Below are 23,982 nucleotides of genomic sequence, written 5' to 3'. Positions count from 1 at the left end.
AGGTAGTGGTCCCAGTACTGATAGGTGACAACTGGGAAACCTCAGCAATGGCTTGTCCACTTCTTCCACTGGAGTTGAGCCCTTAGAAACTGCAAGACAAGTGGTCTACAAGGCTCCAGTATTGAATAATGCAATAACTACAGCAGAGGGGATTTCAAGTACATACCTGCATGACACACTGTGACTGGCAGGTTTACTGCTCAAGGCGTACTATATACACAAGACAAATGACTATGAAACATATAACATACACACACACACACATATATATATATATAAAAAGTATATATACTTTATCTTGAATGACAAAAAATAGCAATAAATCACCCTTACATGAAAGTACAAATATGTCAGCAACCCGATTAGTGTTTTCACGTAAATACTGAAATCCAATTACAAAAATGTCCATTTTGCAGCAGTACACCTCAAATCTCTGGCTTGAAGAGCAGGAAAACTGTTGTCCTATCCTGGCAGTGTAGCTTCAAGTGCTCAGTGAACTATTCTACAAACTAAATTAAACAAATTAAAGCACAAACCATGTTGAAAAAGCAAAAATGAGGACCCGATTGGATGTTACAGGCACACAAGTTGGCAATCTGCAACCTTTCATTACGCAAAGGAATGCATTGCTGGCAGTAACATGATGTGTAGTTGGCTGTCCTACTACTTTAGGCTGTGGACTACGTTATGTAGAAATCTGTCACTAAGGCTGGCCATACATTATATATTTTTCTTATTGAATTTTATTTTAGATTTACCAAAACCATATAATCTGAGGTCACACCTAAATACTTTCAATGTGTATGCAATCAGACAGGCCCTTGCTCTACACAGTTGAAGGTAAATAAAAGAAAACTTTAATAAGAAAATTGTATAGTCTATGGCCAATCATGAACCAGCAGTCATTTTTAACGCAGGAATTGTGTACCAAGATAGCCCGACAGTATCAAGGTTTATAGGCAATGTATATATTAACTTGTTGCTTGCTCCAGGTCACGGAAGTTGAGAGGGCACCTTCATTATCAGAAGTAGGAAAGCAATGGCAATGAAGTAGTTAGATGCAATTGGAGAGATCAACAGGAAAACCATTACCAATTACTCAGAGGTGCTTGTCAGTATGAAAAACATTCTATTTTTTTTCAAACTATGCTGCTCCTTAAAATATTCAGTCTTTGGTTCTACATCTAGCACCAAGCTTCCCTTCTCCCTGTAGTCCTGGCTGAATGGAGAAGCTGGGAGCACCCTTCACCATTTGAGATTGAGGGAATCCCAGCCAGAGAACAGTTTATAATGTAAAGGAAATCTTGTGAAGAGGATTCCGAAAGATTCCCTTCTGACAGTGCAATACCAAAAGCGGACCAAAATAGGAGAACCTGTTAAACAGCAGAGTTATCTATATGTTGTTGATTGCTTGGAACTGGTCCCGGGTCAGAGGAAGAGCAAGAGAACAGTTGTCTTCCTAGGTTTTTGTAAGCAAATCGAAAATACATCATGTGACCCATAGCTATGAAGGATACTGAAATTAGAACAAGCAGGCCAAAAGCCTCTGGGTTGGGTCCTAGGATCACCATAATGAAATGCAGCAGATCCAACAGGTTATTTATGGAGTTCTGAACACCATTTATGATGCCTCTTTCAGATTCCATCACATTTTCCTGAAGTAGTTGTGTGACTGTGAGATCAAATGACCAAAGTCCTGAAAAGAAAAGCATATTCATTCATTCATGTTCTATATACAGTTGTCATCTTGAATAATAACCTATAGTAGATAGACCCATGTAGACACACATGTTCCTGCCTCTGAAGAAGTGTACAGTGTATTGCCTCTACCACAGTTATACAGACACCTACCACTATGACTGGGTTAACATGAATCAGTTTACATACCTATAAGAAAATCAGAGAACCCATTAAACCCATACAAGCTTTGCAAGACCATGCAGCTAGTGACCCTGGAAATGAAATACAGGACCCAAATGCTACACGGTCACAGTGCCAGCCAGTGTGCTATTTATTTAAAACACCTCCCCAAGATAAATCAGTTCCACTGATCTAATCATAAAAATGATGTGTTTTACACCAGGGAGGTAGCACATACAGCCCATTCACTGGATACACACACAACACTATACCTGCAATCATCCTCACACGTGGAATGTGTTGGTGACAATCAGGCATTCTATGTGGATGTTTTCTCTGCTGGGACAGGGTTCCTTGCCTCGGCTCCTGAACAGACAATCAGTTTGGGGTTCCGATCTTCCTCGATGCTAGCCAAGCACAGTGCTTTAGCCGACTTTTTATCTCTGTACCCAACTCCTGATGAATGGCATATAGCCATGAAAAGCGGCGAGTTTCCATGGGGTGCTCAGTCAAGTCTGGCTCATTACCTATTCACTGGCCCATATATACCTTTATGCATTCAATATTTATTGAGTACTATGTGATTATTATTGTGTATGTGTAGCTTGCTTTGTTTTTACAACACCTCTGTTGCATATGGTGTACCAATGCATATTAATATGAAATATCTTGTACTATATTTACAATTAATCTTGTTCAATATTTATATCATTTACCTTATTGCCAAATGCAGTTTCTATGACATGTGTACATACCGTATTTATCAGCGTATAACACGCACTTTTTCCCCTTAAAATCAGGGGAAAATCGTGGGTGCATGTTATACACCGATCCCCCGCCATTTTGGAGCCTCTGGGTGGCCTCTGGGACGGCCTTCAGCCCTTCTCTGCAGCTTTCGGCCCTTCTCGGTGGCTTTTGGCCACCTTCGGCGCTTCCCGGCGGCTTTTGGCGGCTTTCGGCCCCCTTCAGTCCTTCTCGGCGGCTTTCGACAGAAAGGGCCGAAAGCCGACTTGAAGGGCCGAAGTCGGCCGAGAACTACTGAGCGCCGCCGAGATATACAGGACATCTCGGCGGCGCCATTTTTAAAAATAAAAGCTCAAAATAAAACAGACAAGGCTGAAAATTACACAGACAAGGGGACAAGGCTGCAATGGTGGACAAGGCTGCATGACAAAGCTGCATATGACACTGACAAGGGTGCAATGATGGACAAGGCTGCAAATGACACTGACATGGCTTCAGATGGACACTGATAAGGCTGCATTGATGGGCATTTAAATTTATTTATTTTTTCCTTAAACTTCCCTCCTAAAAGTTTTTTTCCTTAAAATTCCTTCCTAAACTTGGGGCGCGTGTTATACGCCGGCGCATGTTATACGCCGATAAATACGGTTTATGTATTTATACCATTTCATCAATAATTATTTGTTACTTTTCATCTGTTGCCAAGCTGACATATACTGTATGTATTGATGTATCCATAATGTTGATGCCATGTGTATGTGTATATATTAAATTACTTTTTTTACTTGTTTCATACTATTGTCACAAATAAATAATGTAAGTTATTGGCCTTGTTCAAAGTCCCACATTCATTTCTTGTTTTCCTGAACCAGGGATTGAGGCACATTCATTGTGACTCATTTAAAGTCCCAAAACTCCCCCTCTCACTGATATAATCATAGATCAGTGTGTAAAGTACAGTAACTGATATATATAATATAGAAAAAATAAGAAAGGAAGGAATGGAAAGAGGAGGAAGCAGGGAGAGAAAAAGAAGGGAACAAGGAAACTATGAACAGTAAAGAAGAAAGGAAGACAGAAATGGAAGGAAAAGAGAAGAAAAAAAAGGGACAAGGAAGAGAAGGGAGGAAGGAAGAAGGGAATGAAAGAAGGGCGTCAGGAAGGAAGAGAAGGGAGGAAGGAGAAAATAATCTTTAGTTGCACATACCAACTCTGCCTGCAATGATCCCAGCAAAGAGCATACTGACAGAGGTCAACGGGATGGAGACATCATGAGGTTGGGTGGTAGTTGTGTTGAAGTCATTCAGTAGACTCTGTATAGTGCCTGTGAAATTCTCTTGATGCACAATAGCTGAAGACACTGTGGAAACTGGCTGTCCCCCAAATAAATGAGGTCCAAGATTTTCAAATGGAGAAACATTAAGATCAAATGGACTTCCAGGCATAAAGACTGACACCGTACAAAGAACAAGGCTGCAAAGCTGAGCTATTCCAGATATAAAGCCAGTATGAACCAGGCCACATACCCGCCTCAACCAGGTGAAGGCCACAGTTCCTATTATACCAAAAATAGCAGATGCTCCCATAAGAAGGCTGAGAATGAAGGCACTTAGCCCTTGTGTGTAGGCATAGCCAGTCGTAATGCTGTCAAATCCGAGGACAGTCATGTAGAGGAAGGCGAGTCCCATTCCAGCCCAAAACACTGGCTGCCTATAGTAGGCCACCCAGCCATCCCTTAATATGAGGAATGGTTCTGTCATTCTGTGAAAGCAGCCTGGTTCTACAGTCATTTCAATTGATGACTCAGCTTTTTCTACCATAAGGTGATCATCTTCTGCAGGGTTCTCATGGTTGTTTGAGGTTGGATCTATAATTTAGAAGAAAAAAATCAAAGAAAGAAAAATATAAATGTAAATACTATTTCATATTTGAAAGAGAAAAATGGGAAACAGGATAAATGGTAAAGGCGATTGCCAGTTGGAAATTTCCACCTTTACTACAACACAGTGGCCTTTGCCTTGAAATTGTACAACTTCCCCTGCTTAGCCATGCACTTCTAACTGAAAGTATGTCACCAAAGATGACACTATTGCTGGGCAATAGTTGAAATATTGTCTCAGTTTTTCTTTTTTTTCTTTAGATGGAGCAGGAAAGAATATGATCCTTCTATCTGTTCTTTAGGCCTGTCTATGACCCCAGAAGAGTACTCTTCCCACCATGTCATACAGTGGCAGACAGGGCATTCTCCAAATATTCCTTACGTTGCTTAATGAGAAGGGGGAATTATTAACACATAGCACAAGTCTGGAATGACATACAGTACCAAACAGAAAACATCAAAGCTTAAGGATGTTCTGGTTTTCTAAGCATCAATCTAAAAGAGACATTACCAACGCTATTGACATTCAGCTGTTTCAGTTCTTGTTCCTTCTTCCTTCCCGCCTTATGAGCCAAAGCTGGTGTCTTCTGGTAGACCTTCCATAGCACCAGGTACTCTATACACATAGATGCAAAGTTCCACGCGGCAATGAAGGCACAACCAATCACCGAAGAGCCAAAGGTTACAATCTGTCCAACAGCCATGGGAGCCAGGATGTTTGTCAGCTGGTCAATCTGCCTCATTGTAGCATTCATATCTGATGTGAATAAAGTTATATATTTTTAGCTACAACCAAAACCACAAATCCTGAAAGATGACTTACTCCTAGCTTAAAATGCATATGCTTGTATAGGATCATGTTGTAGAACAATGAGGCTCAGACTGTCTCAAGGTACCGATGCTCTCTTGGAAAAAGAAAAGATTTTACCTGCTAGTTGGTTTTTGTCACCTCCGGCAACCACAACAACCCAGTCCCTTTGAATGGTGATAGACATGGCCGTACTTGCTAGATTGGCAACATCTGCTATTGAGATGACGATAACGTAGCACAAAATCTAGAAAAGAGAGAAAGATGAGAAAAAGTATCTAGTTCTAATCAGTAATGTCTCCTGTCAGTTTTAATGGCTTTTTTTTTTTAGAACCGACTTTTTACAGTCAAAACTCAGGAAAATGAAATCTGAGGTGAGAAGCCTTTTGAGTGGCCATAGAGGGGCAGATCTCTCACCAAAAGTTACAGATAGGGATAAAGCAGACCATCCACCTGGAAAGTCACCACAATCTTTGGCTGATACTAGAATAAGGTCTACCTTCAGTGAAAGCACCAGATGAAGAAAAAGAACAATTGGTTAATGGTTGCAGAGATATTCCAATGTAATGCTTTCTACTGGTTTAAAGTGGAACTTAAAACAGAACTTTAACCTAACGAACCTGTAACAACTTGATAAAAAATAATGTTCATGTGGAACATATATTCCACATTAATAATTATCCTACCAAGATTAGTGTGTGTTTTAAATTGCCTCCTGATTTGCTCCTGTTTTTTCTTGCCATACCCCAAAGCCCACAAGCAGCAGTAAAGCTTTAGACTGATCAGATTCTAGTGACTCAGATTTTTAGCACAGTGCCAGAAAAATACCAAGAAAGAAGACCAACTGAGCACGTGCAGAGGTGAGATAGTGTCTTACTATATTTTAAACAGTATAGGCACTCATTTTAAAAGTTTTACATAGCTATACCTGCAAAAGGGGCCAGCCAGAAGTGATCTAGCAGGACTTAAAGTAATAATTAAGGTAAGTACTCAAGCCACCAAAGTGGATCGCTATGCGCTGTTAGTGGCTCAGAGACAAATTGCCCTTAGGCGGACCTCCCCACATCCTCTGACTATGACTATATCTGACTGGATATTCAAGCTTAATAGGTGCATTTCCTTTGAGAGACATATTTTCTCTTTGAGAAATTTATCTAAGAGGTTCAACTCTATTTGGACACCATGAGCTAGGGTTTAGGACTGTTTATATATATATATATATATATATATATATATATATATATATATATATATATATATATATATATATATATATATATAGGTGTATGGTTAAAAATAGGTCCCATCTACAATTTGGGAGGATTGTTGACTGCTATAATAGTGTAAATATATCTTTTTTTTTTCTTTGCTCTTTTGATGTTTTTGGCTTGATATGATTACTTATGACATTTTGTTTTTTACTTATTTTGTGTAGATGTGATTCTATTAAAAAAAACAAAAAAAACGTAAAATCTGAATAAAAAAAAACAGCTTTAACTCCACATAGCCCAATTTGTTGCATCATTGCTCATATTGGGCTTTGCCCTTATACATAGAGCACCATGTATAATTAATAAACAAAAGGACTAACCAATAGCCATCCTTGATACATGGATAACAGTTCAGCCTTGTACAGGAAGACCACCATCAAAACAATGCCACAGATCATTACAGAGATGTTCTGCACAGCCAGTGAAATCCGGGCTACTGTGAAAGGTTAAGAAAAAAACAGACAAATTGGTAAAACAATATACAACACAATATTTAGATATAAGATATCTTCCTGTACATGAAAAAACACTTCATCCCTTATATAAATTGATCACTGTCTTCATACGTGTCTTACTCATACCTATCAGCCCTGAGCCAGGCACTACATATAGCATACTAGACAATGTGCTGTTATAGTAAACCTATCATTACCAAAATGTTTAGGCTTCCACTATGGGCTAGGTTAACTGATACACTAAGCACAGCCCAATAATGGTTCCACCATCAGCCCCTTGCATTGCTTAACCAATAAGTCATTCAAACTTAAATAGGTGCTGAAGGTGGAAAATAAACATTCAAAAACCTTTATGGGAGATGAAGGCAGACAAGTCACATAGAAGTCTACAGGGCCGTTAGTACATTTTTGCATCCAGAACAGAGTGGACTCATGGTACAAACTGTAAATGATCAACAGAGGTCAGGGAATTCAGATCCTGGTAAGTATAGATCAGTGGAGGAGGAAGGTATCACTTTGCACAGGCAAAGAAGAAGCAAAAATGATAAGTGCATTTCATTATAAAGTGTACTTATCTTTTAAGTGCATGCTAGCTAGGGGAAAAAAAACTCTGTGGTGCCCTAAGTATGTACTTATTTTTCTTAATTCTTAATCCAGCCCTGCAACCAATACTGACTTCCATTTATGATCATTTATTTTATGGTAACTCAGGCAAGCCAACTCTCTAGCCTCAATAGTTACAGTCACTGTCCTGGAATGAGCATGTAGATAGGGATGTCTGTCTTTTCTCTGATTTCCCTGATCTCCCTGACTGCTAGGCAGCTAGCAATTTAAGAAGGCCAACAATTTCATAATGGTAGCGGATCTTTCTCACTGCCAGGTGAATGTGGGTCCTGAAGAGGGCCATGATGCAGATGCAGAATCATGGCCCTCATCAGTGCACCAACAAGGGGTGATGAGCTTTGCTGTGAAACTGCTCCCGGGTTGCCGCCCTTGGCTACAACTACACTGGCAATGACAGTTGGGTATTACAAGTGCTGGGACAAGGTCATTCAGTGCCCAGGGCGAAGATGGCAAACTGTCCAACCTTGTAACAGAAGGAAGGCACCCCTTTCCCTACAGTAAACCATTGCGCCCAGGGCAGCCTCACCTCCCACCCATTCCCCTTGTCCTGGCTCTACTACTTCCCAGGAATACCCAAATCTACTATATCACATGAATGCAAGGCTGTTAAACATTCAACGCCAAGTATAAATTCAAACCACAAAATGGAGCACTCGAGACTGGAGCCAGTGAATTCCAGATGATGCTACAGCAGGATCAGGATCAATTTCTTTCAGGACAGGTTAACTTTACATTTTATCAACAGGTGACAGGGCTCTTTATCATTTTATTTATTGTCCTTAGTGGGGATAAAACTGGTCTCATATTTTTTCCTACCTTTCAGCCTGGGGTTTTTGTCCACCCAGGCTCCAATGATGGCTCCAAGCAGGAGAACAGAGCCGGCTACCACGAGCCCATAGATGGCAGTCAGAAGTAAACTGTTTCCATACAGCTCTACTAGGAAGAGAGATACAGCAAAATGCCACATACGATCCCCCTGTAAAGAAATAATAATGGGTAAAATCTGAGCCTATCCAGTAGTTGATTGATACTACATACAGTATCTCACAAAAGTGAGTACACCCCTCACATTTTTGTAAATATTTTATGATATCTTTTCATGTGACAACACTGAAGAAATGACACTTTGCTACAATGTAAATTAGTGAGTGTACAGCTGGTATAACAGTGTAAATTTGCTCTCCCCTCAAAATAACTCAACACACAGCCATTCATGTCTAAACTGCAGGCAACAAAAGTGAGTACACCCCTGAGTGAAAATGTCCAAATTGGGCCCAAAGTGTCAATATTTTGTGTGACCACCATTATATTCCAGCACTGCCTTAACCCTCTTGGGCAGAACTTCACAGGTTGATACTGGAGTCTTCTTCCACTCTTCCATGAAGACATCACGGGGGTGGTGGATGTTAGAGACCTTGCGCTCCTACACCTTCCGTTTGAGGATGCCCCACAGATGCTCAATTGGGTTTAGATCTGCAGACATGCTTGGCCAGTCCATCACCTTTACACTCAGCTTCTTTAGCAAGGCAGTGGTCATGTTGAAGGTGTGTTTGGGGTCGTTATCATTGGAGTACTGCCCTGCAGTCCAGTCTTCGATGGGAGAGGATCATGATCTGCTTCAATATGTCACAGTATGTGTTGGTATTCATGGTTCCCTGAAAGAACTGTAGCTCACCAGTGCCAGCAGAACTCATGCAGCTCCAGGCAATGACACTCCCACCACCATGCTTGACTGTAGGCAAGACACACTTCTCTTTGTACTCTTCACCTGGATGCCGCAACACATGCTTGACATCATCTGAACAAAATAAGCTTATCTTGGTTTTATCAGACCACAGGACATGGTTCTAGTAATTCATGTCCTTAGTCTGCTTGTCTTCAGGAAACTGTTTGCAGGCTTTCTTGTGCATCATCTTTAGAAGAGGCTTCCTTCTGGGATGACAGCCTTGCAGACCAATTTGATGCAGTGTGCGGCATATGGTCTGAGCACTGACAGGCTGACTCCCCACCCCTTCAACCTCTGGAGCAATGCTGGCAGTACTTATACGTCTACTTCCAAAATTCAACCTCTGGATATGTCGCTGAGGACGTGCACTCAACTTCTTTGGTCGACCATGACAAGGCCTGTTCTGAGTGGAACCTGTCCTGTTAAAACCGCTGTATGGTCTTTGCCACCTTGCTCAGTTTCAGGGTTTTGGCAATCTTCTTATAGCCTAGGCCATCTTTATGTAGAGCAAAAGTTATTTTTTTCAGATCCTCAGAGAGTTCTTTGCCATGAGGTGCCATGTTGAACTCCCAGTGACCAGTATGAGAAAGTGAGAGTGATAATCCTAAATTTAACACACCTGCTCCCCATTCACACCTGAGACCCTGTAACACTAACGAGTCACACGACACTGGGGAGGGAAAATGTCTAATTGGGCCCAATTTTGACATTTTCACTTAAGGGTTACTCACTTTTGTTGCCAGCGGTTTAGACATTAATGGCTGTGTGTTGAGTTATTTTGAGGGGACAGCAAATTCACACTGTTATACAAGCTGTTGTCAATGCAAGAAGAGGTTGGGAAAGATGAAAGGGAAAGTAAAAAGCTTACAGTGTCACTGGAGGTCCTCGGAGCAATGGGGAGCTGATAGCATCCAAGTGTGAGGAAAACCCTTGTAGCAGGGGAGGCCTCCTCCTCCGGCATATCCGACTGTCCTCTACACGCCGGTGAGCAGGTCTCCCATTTGGCTGAAGCGTAGCAGGGACATTAGTGGGGAGGCAGTTACCCAGCTGTTCCTGATCCTGCTTGTCTGACCTGCCTACTTAAAGCTGTCCAGCTCACTTCATATCTGCCTTCGCCTTGGTCACATCACAAGAAACCATCTCCTGTGGTCCTGTTTAAAGACTGGCTTTGCTGACATCCCTTCTGGCTCCTTATCCTGCTTGCTGTTCCTCTACTTGGATCACTGACTTCTGGCCTGGCTGATTACCCGATCTGGTTACTGAACTCTGGCTTGGCTGACTACCCCATCCGGTTACTGGACTCTGGCTATGCTTTGACTACGCTTCAGTGTTGCCAACCGTCAGTATTTTTACTGGCAGCCAGTAAAAAACAGGCAATTTTCTCCTGCCAGTAAATGCCAGTTAAAGGAAAAAAATGCCAGCAAAAAAATATGGCTGTGATGTTCGGCTCAGTCCAGAGCCGACCGAGACCATCCGAGTCCCTGCTACAGTGTGTTCAGGCAGCTCTGGTGGAGGTGGTGCCCGAGCATGTTGTGTGATGCCATGGTGCAAGAGAGCCAAGCAGAGCGGCCAGAGCCTCGTGTGCGGGTCTGCAGGGCAGGTCGGGAGCAGAACTGTCAGTGCCATTTAGACTGGAGTGGGCTGAAGGGAACAATAGTCAACTCCATGTGTGTGTGTGCCTTCCTATTCTAATTCCTTGCCCTCCTGAGTCCTGTCCCTGAGCTACTTACTTACTATATCGAAAATAAAATAAGAAATATGTTTTTGCCCTAATATCTACCTTAAATCACATTGCTAATTGCATATTGTACTTGTTTGTAGCCTAAATACTAAAATTTGCACTTAAAACTGTAATTTTGTAACTTTTGAAAATGCAAGTAAAAACTTGGCTGTGCCAGGAAATTTTGGGTGTCGTATCAGTAAATTTCAATCTGGTAGGTTGGCAACACTGCTACGCTTACTCTATTTACCTTTTTATTTGTATTAATAAACAAGTGTGATTTTACTGTACTTCTCTCTCGGTCTGGTTTCTGACAGTCAGAAACCATGAATCAGACCGCAACAGAAGTACAGTAAGTGCCCGTTCACACTACCGCGACTTGTCAGGCGACTAAGCCGCCTGACAAGTCGCGCTCCGTTCTGTACTATGGAACCGTTCTAATAGGAGTGACTCAAGTCGCTCCGACTTAGAAAAAGGTTCCTGTACTATTTTTGGGGCGACTTCAGGCGACTTGCATTGACTTCTATACAGAAGTCGTTTTGCAAGTCGGCACTGAAGTCGTGTGCAGGTCGCGTCTGTGAGTCGCGCTGCAAGTCGCGTCGCCCCTGTGTGAACGGGCACTTAATCATACTTGTTTAATAATAATAAAAAGGTAAACAGAGTAAGCGTAGTCAATACATAGCCAGAGTTCAGTAACCAGATCGGGTAGTCAGCCAATGTCAGAGAGGCAGAGATCAACGTAGTAGTACAGCAAGCAGGATCAGGAGCCAGAAGGGACATCAGCCGAGCAAGTCTTCAACAGGAACGCAGGAGAAAAGTCTCTGAGATGTGACCAAAGGCAAAGGCAGAGATGAAGTGAGCTGGATGGCTTTAAGTAGGCAGGACTGACAAGCAGATCAACAACAGCTGAGTCACTATGGAGAGAAAGGAGCTGGCAATTAGCCAACAGCTGAGCGGCCAGCTCAGAGAAGGAAGGGCTGAACCCAGCCCTGACACCTTGCCCATTTCTCCTTTCCCCAAAGTGGGGCTTCTGGCCTCAGTAACCAATTATATAAGCGTGGCAATATTCATGCAGGAGGACAGCTTTTGGCTAGAGTCCAAAAGTATCACTTTGGGGGATGATCAGGGTGCCTGCACAGTGTAATATTTACATGCCACCACCCCACAGCTGTGGAAATGCAAGGGAGTAGAAGTGTGAGGAGGGATCCCTACTCCTCTGATTCCTCTGATGGATAAAATACCACTACTTGCTGGTGTTGCTTACTCCTAACCCCTGGTCTCCGTGTGATACTTACTCCTGACCTCTGTGCTCCGTGTAATGCTTATTCCTACCTCTGCTCTCCATGTGTTACCTTCTCCTGACCTCTGCTTTCCATGTGTTCCTTACACTTGACCTCTGCACTCTGTGCATCACTTATCTATGACCTCTGAATTCTGTGCATTACTTACTCCTAACCCCTTCACTCTATGCGTTGCTTGCTCCTGGCCTCCGAAATCCATGTGTTATTTAATCCTAACCCCCTCTGCATTCTGTGTGATACATATTTTTGATCCCTTACTCCTGACCTCTGCACTCTGTGTATTATGCACCTTGCTTCCTCCTGGCCTCTGAAATCTGTGTGCTATTTACTCTTAACCTGCTCTGCTTTCTGTGTGATACATATTCTTGACCTATGCTCTCTGTGCATCCTTATGCCTAAACTCTACACTCTTTGAGTTATTTACACCCAACCTCTGCTCTTTTTGCATTATTTACTCCTGACCTCTGCACTCTTTGTATTATGCACTCCAGACACCTGCACTCCATCCGTCACCCATGGTGTTACTTACTCTTGACCTCTGCTCTCTGTGCATCACTGACTCCTGACATCTGCTCTCCTTGCATTATATGCTCCTGACCTCTGCAATCTGTACTTTACATGCTCCTGACTACTTCATTCTGTGTATGAAGCCTGACCTATAGCAGAGTAGTATCAGGTTTTATTTACCCATACCTCTTTAAGCCCCTACAAATGTTGCCACACCCACAATTTGCAGCAGCATACTACCCATCAACATGGGGACAAGGTGCTTTGGGGTGGGGGCAGAGCCCCCCTGCCCCAAAATACGCCCACATGTTGAGGGCAAGTGACCTGGTATGGTTTAGGAGGGGGGCGCTTGCTCTCCCCCCCTTTCCTGACCTGCCAGGCTGCATGCTCGGATAAGGGTCTAGTATGGATTTTGGGAGGCCTCACGCCATTTTTTTTTAATTATTGGGATTACTTCACAATCAATCAACATTCCTGCTTAAGGCCTGGTTCACACTGGTGCGACTTGAAAGTTGTGTGACTGTTGATCCGACATTGTCCTGCAAGTTCAGTCCGATATCGATCCCACTTCCATGCGAACGGGATCCGATTCATCAACATGGGGACAAGGTGCTTTGGGGTGGGGAGGGGCAGAGCCCCCCTGCCCCCCACCCCAATGCACCCGCCATGTTGAGGGCAAGTGACCTGGTATGGTTTAGGAGGGGGGCGCTTGCTCTCCCCCCCCTTTCCTGACCTGCCAGGCTGCATGCTCGGATAAGGGTCTAGTATGGATTTTGGGAGGCCCCACGCCATTTTTTTTAAATTATTGGGATTACTTCACAATCAATCAACATTCCTACTTAAGGCCTGGTTCACAATGATGCGACTTGAAAGTTGTGTGACTGTTGATCCGACATTGATCTGCAACTTCAGTCCGATATCGATCCTACTTCCACGCGAACGGGATCCGATTCATCAACATGGGGACAAGGTGCTTTAGGGTGGGGAGGGGCAGAGCCCCCCTGCCCCCCACCCCAATGCACCCGCCATGTTGAGGGCATGTGGCCTGGTATGGTTCAGGGGGGGGGGGCGCTTGCTCGTCCCCCCTTTCCTGACCTGCCAGGCTACATGCTCGGATAAGGGTCTGGTATGGATTTTGGGGGGTTATGGATTTGGGGGGTTTTCAATACATTTTGCATTGCTCATTGCCTGTCACATGTCACAAGCTGGATCAGTTGCTGATCCGACATGGATGTGACTTTTATTCAATTCTATGGGCTGAAATGGGACAGAAGTCTGACCAAAGTAGTGCAAGAAATCTGACCAAAGTAGTATCTGGAGACCCGGCTCCCTTATGACATCACCGCCTGGGGCATGATGGGGCATGACATCATAAGAGGGCAGGGTCTCTAGTTGACATCACAGGAGGGTCACAGTGGGGAGGGGGGGGCGGAATCTTCCAGATTCCAATAAGTCACCACCCGCAGACCACAACAACCACTGCCCAGGCTTGTCGGTAACCCCTACAAAAACCATACCAGACCCTTATCTGACCAAGCAGCTTGGCAGGACAGGAAATGGGGGAGGGATGAGCGAGCGCCCCCCCCAGACCATACTGGGCCACATGTCATCAACGTGGGGACAAGGTGCTTTGGGGTGGGGGGTTCAAAGCCCCCTGCCCCAAAGCAGCCACCCCCATGTTGAGGGCATGTGGCCCGGTAGGGTCCGGGGGGGAGAACTCGCTTGTTCCTCCCCAAATTTTCTGTCCTGTCGGGCTGCTTGCTCGGATAAGGGTCTAGTGTGGATCTTGGTGGGTTAACCCACTCGTTTTTTGTTTTTGTTTTGGCATGGGGGTTATCCTTACCAGATCCTAAGGATCTGTTATGGTCTTGGGGTTCCCCCTAAAGATCCATATCATACTCAAAGTTGGATCCTGTTTATGAAGTCGTAGGGCAAAGTCAGATCAGAAGTCGTGCAACTTCTGTGTTGGAATAGTGTGAACATAGCCTTTCTGTTAAACTAAGATACCAACCACATGGAGTGCTCTAGATCTGAGTCAGCAGGGGATGCAACGAACCTCTGCAGAAAGACCTCTGCTTTCAAACAGAGAGCAAGGGTCCCACTCTACAGCATGCTGACAGGGGACAGGCTTTTCTACTCAGGCTGTGGCAACTTTCTAAAGAAATCTGTAAGACTTGCCAATTTAAACTGGAAGTTCGCGGCTGCCCCTGCTGACTTCATTCTAAAAGCTGTACACTGTGCTCTTGATACTTTTTGAGCCACTCACTTGGAGCAAATACATAGATTAGGAAACTCAGATTTATTTCAGGAGTTTTAATCTGCTTACTTCTTCTGGGTCAGAGATTCAAAGTATTGAAGCCACAATGTTATCATGAAAGCCAAGCAACTAGCATATTCAGAAGTCAGCAAAGGCAGACTATATATTTTTTTAATCAAGAACAGTTTCCTTTAAATATTACAGTAAAGTTATTTGAAGGTGAAAAGTAGAGCAACATAAATGATGGACAAAAGTAGGCCACCCTCCCAGTTATTGATTTCAAGTGTGTTCATTTTACAGCATACAAAGACATTTTAGACAATTGTGCACTTCCAACCTTGCTGTAACAGCTGGGGAAGATTATTTTCTGTTCCAGCATGACTATGCCCCTTTGTACAATGCCATCTCCAAAAAGACATGGCTTGACATGTTTGGTGTGGAGCAACTTGAGGGTACCACACAGAGTCCTGACCTCATCCCTACTAAACACCTTTGGGTGACCTGAAATGCTGATTCAGGCCTTCACATTTAACATCAATACCTAACACCAAAATGTTCTTCTGGCTGAAAAAAGCACAGATTCTCACAGGCACTCCAAAATCTTCACAGAAGAGTGGAGGCTGTTAAGGGGTGGGAGATGTTAACATTCATATTAATGGCCATGGTTTAGGAAAAGAACGCCCAACAAGCTCATATAGGTGTGATGGCGAAGTGTCCTCAAACTTTTGCCCATATAATGAGCATTAAACCTCAATGATGGACATTTGAAAAAGGGACAGAGGGATTTGGCCCCAAAACCAGTACTGTTCTTTCTAATGAGGGACAGCGAGGAGCAATTTTCACATTACAGGTCCAGAATGGGTAACCCTTGTCAGGCTCATAGGACATATACAATTTATAGCTCTTCAGGCCAAACTGACAAGAGGAATTTGAGTTTAGAAATATTTTTACCCAGGTTGACAGAGAGTGTCCAAGGTAAATTAGAAACTTTGGGGACGTCAGGTACTCAACACAGGATCCTGCAACAAGAAAACATGTTAGGCACAGTAAAGAATACACACAAAACCTCAGGGATCTCATATATATATATATATATATATATATATATATATATATATATATCGTCCTGGGCTATTCAGTTCTATAAAGAAGAGCAAAGGGTGGAAAACTTACAAAGCTAATCAGAATTATGTTTACTATGCTTCAGTTTGTGAATGAACAGGAAGCCGCTCAGCACATATTACCTGTCCACTGCAGCTGAGGCTGCAGAGAAAGGGACTGGGAAGTATCTGTTTAAAAAGTGAGCTATCAAGGCATAGCTCCCAACTGTTCCTGATTTTGAGGAACCACCCCTGATTTGAAACAAAATCCCTCTGTCCCTCTTTCCTCCTCATTGGTCTCTCATTTTGGTCTGATCCATATAATTGTATATAAAATGTACTTTTTATCTTAAAAGTGTTTCCCAGTGCTAAACCTTTCATCCAATTTCTAAATTGCTGAATTTGTAAATTTCAAAAGCCAGTATAAAGCAATAGTAGTAGTGAAAAAAAAGCTTTTGTGGGTTTATCTAATATTTTTTAAGGGGGTGTGTGTCCTATTGCACACTTTTGCTAACACCAAAGCCCCCCAACAGGGCTCATAAAAAAATTGACAATTTTTTTTTTAAAAAGATAAAAAAAATTAAATTGTAATCAATAAAAAAAAAGTATTGGGACACTTGCCTTTACACACGCACAAACTTTTTTTTACTTTTTTTTACCAATAACAATTTTTATTGATCATTTTTTCCAAAGACAAAAAAACTGAAAATTTATTATCAAATACTTACCCTAATTTTCCTTTCCTGATGGATTCCATGGCAGACTACGTGTGGGTTAACCCCGCCTCCTCTCCAATGCTATAGGACCCCGCTCCCATAAATTTGAGCTCACCACTAGAGACTGCGTTCTGTAATTAGCCAACTTTTGACCAATGGGTGGGAACTCCATCTGCCATGGAGTCCATCAGGAAAGGAAAATTACGGTAAGTATTTGATAATAAATTTTCAGTTTTCCTGACAGACTCCATGGCAGACTACATGTGGGAAATAACTAGCCAAACCACACGTTTGGGTATGCTGAACAAAAATTTTCATTTTCCCCGTCAACCGACAGGATTTTTTAAACCAAAGTTCACAAAGGATAAAGAAGCAGGTTCTATGCAATAGTGTGACATAAAGGTATTAATGGAGGCAAATGACATCAGGAGCCACATGCCGGACTGCTGCCCACAAAGCCGCCATACCCCTGGTAGAGTGTGTTGTCACCGCTTCCGGAGGAGCCAAGCCCTTAGCCCTGTAAGCCTGCTGGATAAACTGGACAATCCAGGTCGCAATCCTTCTGGTCGAGGCTCGCTTCTCCTTGTTACTGCCAAAGTGTAGACCAAAGAGGTAGTCAGAGCATCTAAAGGAGGAAGTAACTTGCAGGTATTCCTTCAGCATTTCGCCCACATCCAGTGGATGAACTTCGGTGGACCCCGGAGTCCTGAATGTAGGTAGAAAAATTTCTTGGTTCTCATGGAACACTGGAGAGACTTTCAGGTTTGAACCGAGCATAGGGATGAGGACCACCCAGTCTGGGAAGAAAGTCAGGAAAGGCTCTTCAAAACCCAAGGACCCAATCTCAGAAAGCCTTTTAGCCGAAGTGATGGCTACTAGAAAAGCGACTCTTGCAGAAAGGTCAGTGAGTCGAGAACAAGGGGAAGATCCCATTCGGGGAATCTTGGTCTTCTTTGAGACCTGAGTCTTGTTGCCCCACGGAAAAACTGCTGAGTTAAAGGGTGAACAGCCCATGATGTTCCAGAGAAATCCGACAAGGCAGAGACTTGGACCCTGAGAGAGCTGATGGACAGAGACAGATCTAGGCCGGATTGAAGAAAACTGAGGATATCCTGGATTCCTGCATCCCTGAAAGATCTGCCCATAGAGGATGAGAATTCAACAAACTTATATATATATATACACACACACACACACCACACACATACAGTGCCTTGAAAATGTATTCACACCCCTTGAAATTTCCCACATTTTATGATGTTACAACCAAAAATGTAAATGTATTTTATTGGAATTTTATGTGATAGACCAACACAAATTGACACATAATTGTGAAGTGGAAGGAAAATGATAAATGGTTTTCAAAATTGGCACCTGGTGTGGATCCTATATCTGGTTTCCCTCCCCCAGGTGGACAGGCAGCGCTCCATACGTCAATGTCAAGTGATATAAGGGTAGTATACTGGCAGATTGGGGTGATATAGTGCCATGTTAGGGTGATATAGTGCCAGGTTAGTGTGATATACAATAGTGCCAGGTTAGGTGATATACAATAGTGCCAGGTTAGATGGTAGTAGCAGGCTAGGTGGCAGTGCCAGGTTAGGTGGTAATGCCAGGTTAAGCGATAGTGCCAGGCAGTGCCAGGACAAGGTCATCCAGCGCCCAGGCCAAACTGCGCCCCCCTTTCCCTTAGGGTTAGGGTGCCCCCTACCCCTGCAATAAACCATTGCGCCAGGGGCAGCCGCCCCTCCTGCCCACCCCTTGTCCCGGCCCTGATGCCAGGTTAAGTAATAGTGCCAGGTTAGGGTGGTAGTGTCAGGTTAAGGTGGTAGTGCCAGGTTAGGTTATAGTGCCAGGTTAGGGTGGTAGTGCCAGGTTAGGTAATAGTGGCAGGTTTGGGAGGTAGTGCCAGGTTAGGTAATAGTGGCAGGTTAGGGTGGTAGTGCCAGGTTAGGTAATAGTGGCAGGTTAGGGTGGTAGTGCCAGGTTAGGTAATAGTGGCAGGTTTGGGAGGTAGTGCCAGGTTAGGTAATAGTGGCAGGTCAGGGTGGTAGTGCCAGAGTAAATACATGACAACATGAATAGATAAGAGTCCTGTTCCCCTCTTCCTCCATCACCTGCACTAAAAGCATGAATCTATGACTCTCCCTGCTGCTGCAGAACATCCTTCTCCCCCTCCCTGAAGTAAACATAAAGAAAAAAAACTCACATGGATGCTGGCAATTTGAGGATTGATTCTGGCTTCTTCTTCCTGGAACTATAATCAAAATGTGGAAGGTGGGAGGGGAAGAGGGAGGGGCTGCAGCACAGACAAAGCATTGCAGCCTTACCGTGCCCATCATTGCCGCCTTACTGTGCCCATCATTTCCGCCTTACTGTGCCCTCATTGCAGCCTCACCACGCCCATCTCATTTCCGCCTTATTGTGCCCCCATTGCAGCCTCACTGTGCCCTCATTGCAGCCTTACTATGCCCTCATTGTAGCCTTACTGTGCCCATCATTGCAGCCTCATTGTGCCCACCATTGCAGCCTCACCGTGCCCATCATTGCCGCCTTACTGTGCCCTCATCGCAGCCTTACCATGTCCACATTGCAGTCTCACCATGCCCATCTCATTGCCGCCTTACTGTGCTCTCATTTCCGCCTCACTTTGCCCTCATTGCAGCCTTACTGTGCCCATCATTGCTGCCTTACCGTGCCCTCATTGCAGCCTCACCATCATTGCCGCCTTACTGTGCCCTCACTGCAGCCTCACCATGCCCTCATTGCAGTCTCACCATGCCCATCCCATTGCCGCCTTACTTTTCCCTCATTGCAGCCTCACCATGCCCTCATTGCAGCCTTACTGTGCCCTCATTGTAGCCTCAACGTGCCCTCATTGCAGTCTTACTGTGCCCTCATTGTAGCCTCAACGTGCCCTCATTGCAGTCTTACTGTGACCTCATTGTAGCCTCACTGTGCACTTATGACAGCTTGTCCATCATTGCAGCCTTAGCGCTGTGTCACAGAGCTGAGCGTGAAATCATGTTCTGCCTCACTAGGACAAAAGTCCCACCCTCCTCCTAGACCAGCTCGTGTGATAGACAGAACACTGCGTCTATCACACGAGCTGGTCTAGGAGGAGGGCAGGACTTTTATCATAGCGTGGCAGAACAGATTTCACAGCTCCGTGACACAGCGGTCTCCTGCTGTGCCTGTGCGTCAGAAGGAGGGAGGGGAGGGTAGAGCTGCAGCCATGCACAGCATAGATCCAAACGGACTCAGGGCAGGCAGCCTACCGGGAAATGTCCCAGTATCCCGGTAGGACCAATCCGGACCTGTTGGGGGGGGCACATGGGGGGGCCCAGTATGATGTTGGGGGGTCAGGGTCACCAGACCTGTGGCCCCAGGCTGGTGACACCTCTGCTGGGCAGGTTGGTGTATATTTATACATATACGTATATTTTATGCTGAAAAAAAGAGATACATTTTTGCTTATAATCCACTAGATATGAATGAATGAATGAATGACTTGTATAGCGCTACCTATACGAACTGAATCGCCTCAGATAGAATATAATCCATAGAATAAAGGTCCAAATACCATACTTTTAATATTACCATAAACTAAATACACTTAAGCCAATAAAAATACCCTTCACATGGGAAATATATCGAGTCCTATGTTTATATACAAAATAATCATTTTTTTATTAGTCTATAAAACTTTTAACTTATAATTTTTTCCAGTCCATATAATAGTTCATTGATTAATATTACTTCATATATATATTATTTGTCCACCAATAATGACTAATTCGTCCCCTTTTTTTAAAATTTATTTTTAATTATTTTCTAATTTATTTTTTCTTCTTATTTTTTCATTTTTTTATTCATTATATATATACATACTTTTTGTACTTTTATTATATTTTTTTATTTATTTTTATATATCCCCATGTATCTTTTTATATATGCCAATTTCAACAAGTTGTTTTTAGTTCTGGATCAACTCATCGTTTTGATACATAATTTGTTCCCAATCCGTTCGTGTCCCCTCCCCTTTTCTGTATATATTACGATTGTGGGGCTTGTATGTTGAGGTGTTGACAAAGGAGCGCGACTTGAAACGTCACCCAAGTGCGCACGCTCACAAAACACGTCCTTTACTGATGACGACATCCCCTGGAGCCAACTGAACGCTGTGTCCCAAGCCTCGTTTTGAGGGCGTCCTTCCACAAGCCAGCTTTTCCAACGTTCGGAAGCATAACAACTAACGAACAGCTCGATCAGATGGCCAGATTCCATTTCGGGGAAAACGTCCATGAAACTTTTATACAATGCCTGCTATTCTCCTTTTACATGTTGAGTGCACATTTTGTTGCTTAATAAATTTGGTATTTTAACTACTGCACCAAGAGGCGCCTCACTACTTGTTTATTTTTTTGGTATGCTGATGCCTTAAGAGTTCTCTTCACTGGAACTAAAGAGGAAGTAAACCCTTCCAAACAACTTGGACCTATAGGTAAGCCTAGATTAAGGCTTACCTGTAGGTCCAAGCAATATCTCCTAAACCTATATGGTTTAGGAGATATTTGCCCGAAAATGGGCACCGCTGTCTACGGCGCATGCGCCGTAGACAGCGGCGCGCAGGCGCACTAAATGCGGCAAATCCAAGAATGGATTTGCCAAATTTGTCGACTCCCGTGCGCATGCGCGGGAGTGACGTCATCGCGGCTTCGCCGTATGGCAGCGGCAGAGCTGCGAGACGCGACTCCCGTGCGCATGCGCGGGAGTGACGTCATCGCGGTTGCGCCGCTGTGATTCGTCGGAGCTGCGAGACGCCACAAGCAACATGGATGCGGCGGACTACAGGGGACAGTGGCGACTTCGCTGGCTCCTGTGTCAGGTAAGTGACACATAATGAGCTACTATGCGATGCATAGTAGTCCATTATGCTTTACCTTTGCAGGGAAAAAAAGGGGAAGTAAACCCATCAGGGTTTACTTCCTCTTAAGGGTCCAAGCCCAACCCCTGAAAAACAACCCCACACCATAATCCCCCCTCCACCAAATGATTTGGACCAGTGCACAAAGCAAGGTCCATAAAGACATGGATGAGTACGTTTGGGGTGGAGGAACTTGATTGGCCTGCACAGAGTGCTGACTTCAACCCAATAAAAAGAACACCTTTGGGAAGAATTAGAGTGGAGACTGTGAGCCAGAGCTTCCTGTCCAACATCAGTGACTGACCTCACAAATGCGCTTCTGGAAGAATGGTGAAACATTCCCATTGACACACTCCTATACTTTGTGGACAGCCTTCCCAGAAGAGTTGAAGCTGTTATAGCTGCAAAGGGTGGGCCAACTCAATATTGAACCCTACGGACTAAGACTGGGATGCCATTAAAGTTTATGTGCTTGTAAAGGCAGGCGTCCCAATACTTTTAGTAATATAATGTATAAAGTATACATACATACACACACATACACACACACAAGTGTGTGTTTGATCTTTGGGGTGCACATCATAATGCAATAGGCTGCACACACCTATGATCTCCAAGTAACCCTATCTATGTGGCTGATTTAAATTGAAGGTTCAAGTGACCTTTAAAAAAAATCTTCGTGTGGAACCCAAAGTGGCAGCCGCAGGTCTCAGTACTGTACAGCCTGTACGTGTGCAAATAGAAGTTCTCGTGTTGCTTGTATTTCTGAAAGAAAGAGTTCAGTACAAAGCACCAAGGTACTCACCAGAACAGCCCATACATTTCTGGTTCGCTGCTGTTGCCATGATTTTTTATGTTTTATAAATTCTTCGCCACCGCTGCAGTATCATACAGTCCTCCACAATGTGAAATATATAGTGGAAAAATAGAAGTGCCTGCATTCCTTGAATCCTTTGCAGATTTCACTATTATAGTGAATGTGGAAGCAGAGCATCTTACAGAGTCCGGAGGACCATGGTATAGCGAGAACACCTGTCCTGTCGCTGTCATCTGCTTATTCCTGTTGCTCCTGTTTTATAACATTCCTGGTCTTTGCTGCTCTGCTTATGACTTTTCTGCACACGCTTCCTCCAATTCACAAGGACTGCTCACATGATGATGGTACAAAGCCAATCACAATCCATAGATTTACATGTGAACGCCCAGCTGAGCCTGCCCTATACACAACTATACGGATGCAATACATTACATATGTGACAGCCTCAGGCAGAGGAAGGTTTAGAAATTACCAAGTGACCTTATTATCCGCCTTGCATAATACAGAAATCCTACAGGGGTTCCAACCTTACTATCCCAAAAAAATTTTTTGGACTTGACTGTAACTATCTTTGCTTTCTAGACGTTGATTAAGCCTAGGTACAGGCATACCCAACTTTTAAGTACACAATGGGGTTTATTTACTAAAGCTGGAAAGTGAAAAATCAGGCTCACTTCTGCATAGAAACCAATGAGCTTTCAGGTTTTATTACCAAAGCTTAATTGAACAAATTGGGGTTAGAAGCTCATTGGTTTCTATGCAAAAGTGAGCCTGATTTTGCACTTTTCAGCTTTACTAAATAAACCCCGTCGTGTACTTAAAAGTGGGGTATGCCTGTACACACATATGTGGGTGCAGGATCACATTTAAATCACATACGTTCCTGCACCTGCAACAAAAAGGCACTGCTTTTTAGCAGACGCACTGGGGAGCCATTAATTCTTAATGGCACCGCCACGTTTTGGAAAACACGGTGTGAGTTCAGGTGCATGTGAGTGAAACCGCATGGTACAATAGCACCCTACGGTTAAATGCAGCTGCATTTTTATCAAAGGGTTAGGTACTAGGGATGGGAAAACGGTTCGGCCCAAGCATGAGTTCAGGCCAAAGATTGGCTGTTCGCCCATTCGACGAACACCCTTGTTATCAGGGCGTTTGAATGTTTGTTCGGCCCACCGCACGGCCGCAATGCACTGCACCGCTGCACAGTGCATTGGAAGCCCTGATTGGCTGAAGCAATGAAAGCATTGCCCAATCAGGACACATAGCA

The 23,982-nt window shown here is 43.8% G+C and overlaps 1 protein-coding gene across 1 annotated transcript; it reads right to left on the bottom strand.

The window, feature by feature from the left end:
• Positions 1 to 264: 264 nt before the first annotated feature.
• LOC143996011 (ferroportin-like) lies at positions 265 to 23,024 on the bottom strand. Its single transcript, XM_077490801.1, has 8 exons — positions 22,701 to 23,024; positions 16,104 to 16,171; positions 8,458 to 8,617; positions 6,883 to 6,998; positions 5,412 to 5,538; positions 4,995 to 5,240; positions 3,812 to 4,471; positions 265 to 1,696 (listed from the first exon to the last, which is right to left on the bottom strand). The coding sequence occupies exons 1-8, from the start codon at positions 22,738 to 22,740 to the stop codon at positions 1,377 to 1,379; spliced, it is 1,737 nt and encodes a 578-aa protein (XP_077346927.1). The 5' UTR covers positions 22,741 to 23,024; the 3' UTR covers positions 265 to 1,376.
• Positions 23,025 to 23,982: the final 958 nt, after the last annotated feature.

This window comes from Lithobates pipiens, unplaced genomic scaffold (genome assembly GCF_037356315.1).
Source record: "Lithobates pipiens isolate NorthernLeopardFrog02 unplaced genomic scaffold, aLitPip1_a1.2 Scaffold_19, whole genome shotgun sequence".
NCBI classification, from domain to species: domain Eukaryota; kingdom Metazoa; phylum Chordata; class Amphibia; order Anura; family Ranidae; genus Lithobates; species Lithobates pipiens.
Note: the sequence above shows the minus strand (reverse complement) of the source record. Positions and strands in the feature narration are given on the sequence as shown.

Bases quoted from the DNA above. Each gene is read 5' to 3' on its own strand.
- LOC143996011 (XM_077490801.1), bottom strand. From the start codon at position 22,740: ATGGCAACAGCAGCGAACCAGAAATGTATGGGCTGTTCTG. The intron at 16,172-22,700 runs GTGAGTACCTTG...TTCTTGTTGCAG, and splicing joins GAAATGTATGGGCTGTTCTG to GATCCTGTGTTGAGTACCTG. The intron at 1,697-3,811 runs GTATGTGCAACT...TTTTCTTTTCAG, and splicing joins GATCATTGCAGGCAGAGTTG to GACTTTGGTCATTTGATCTC.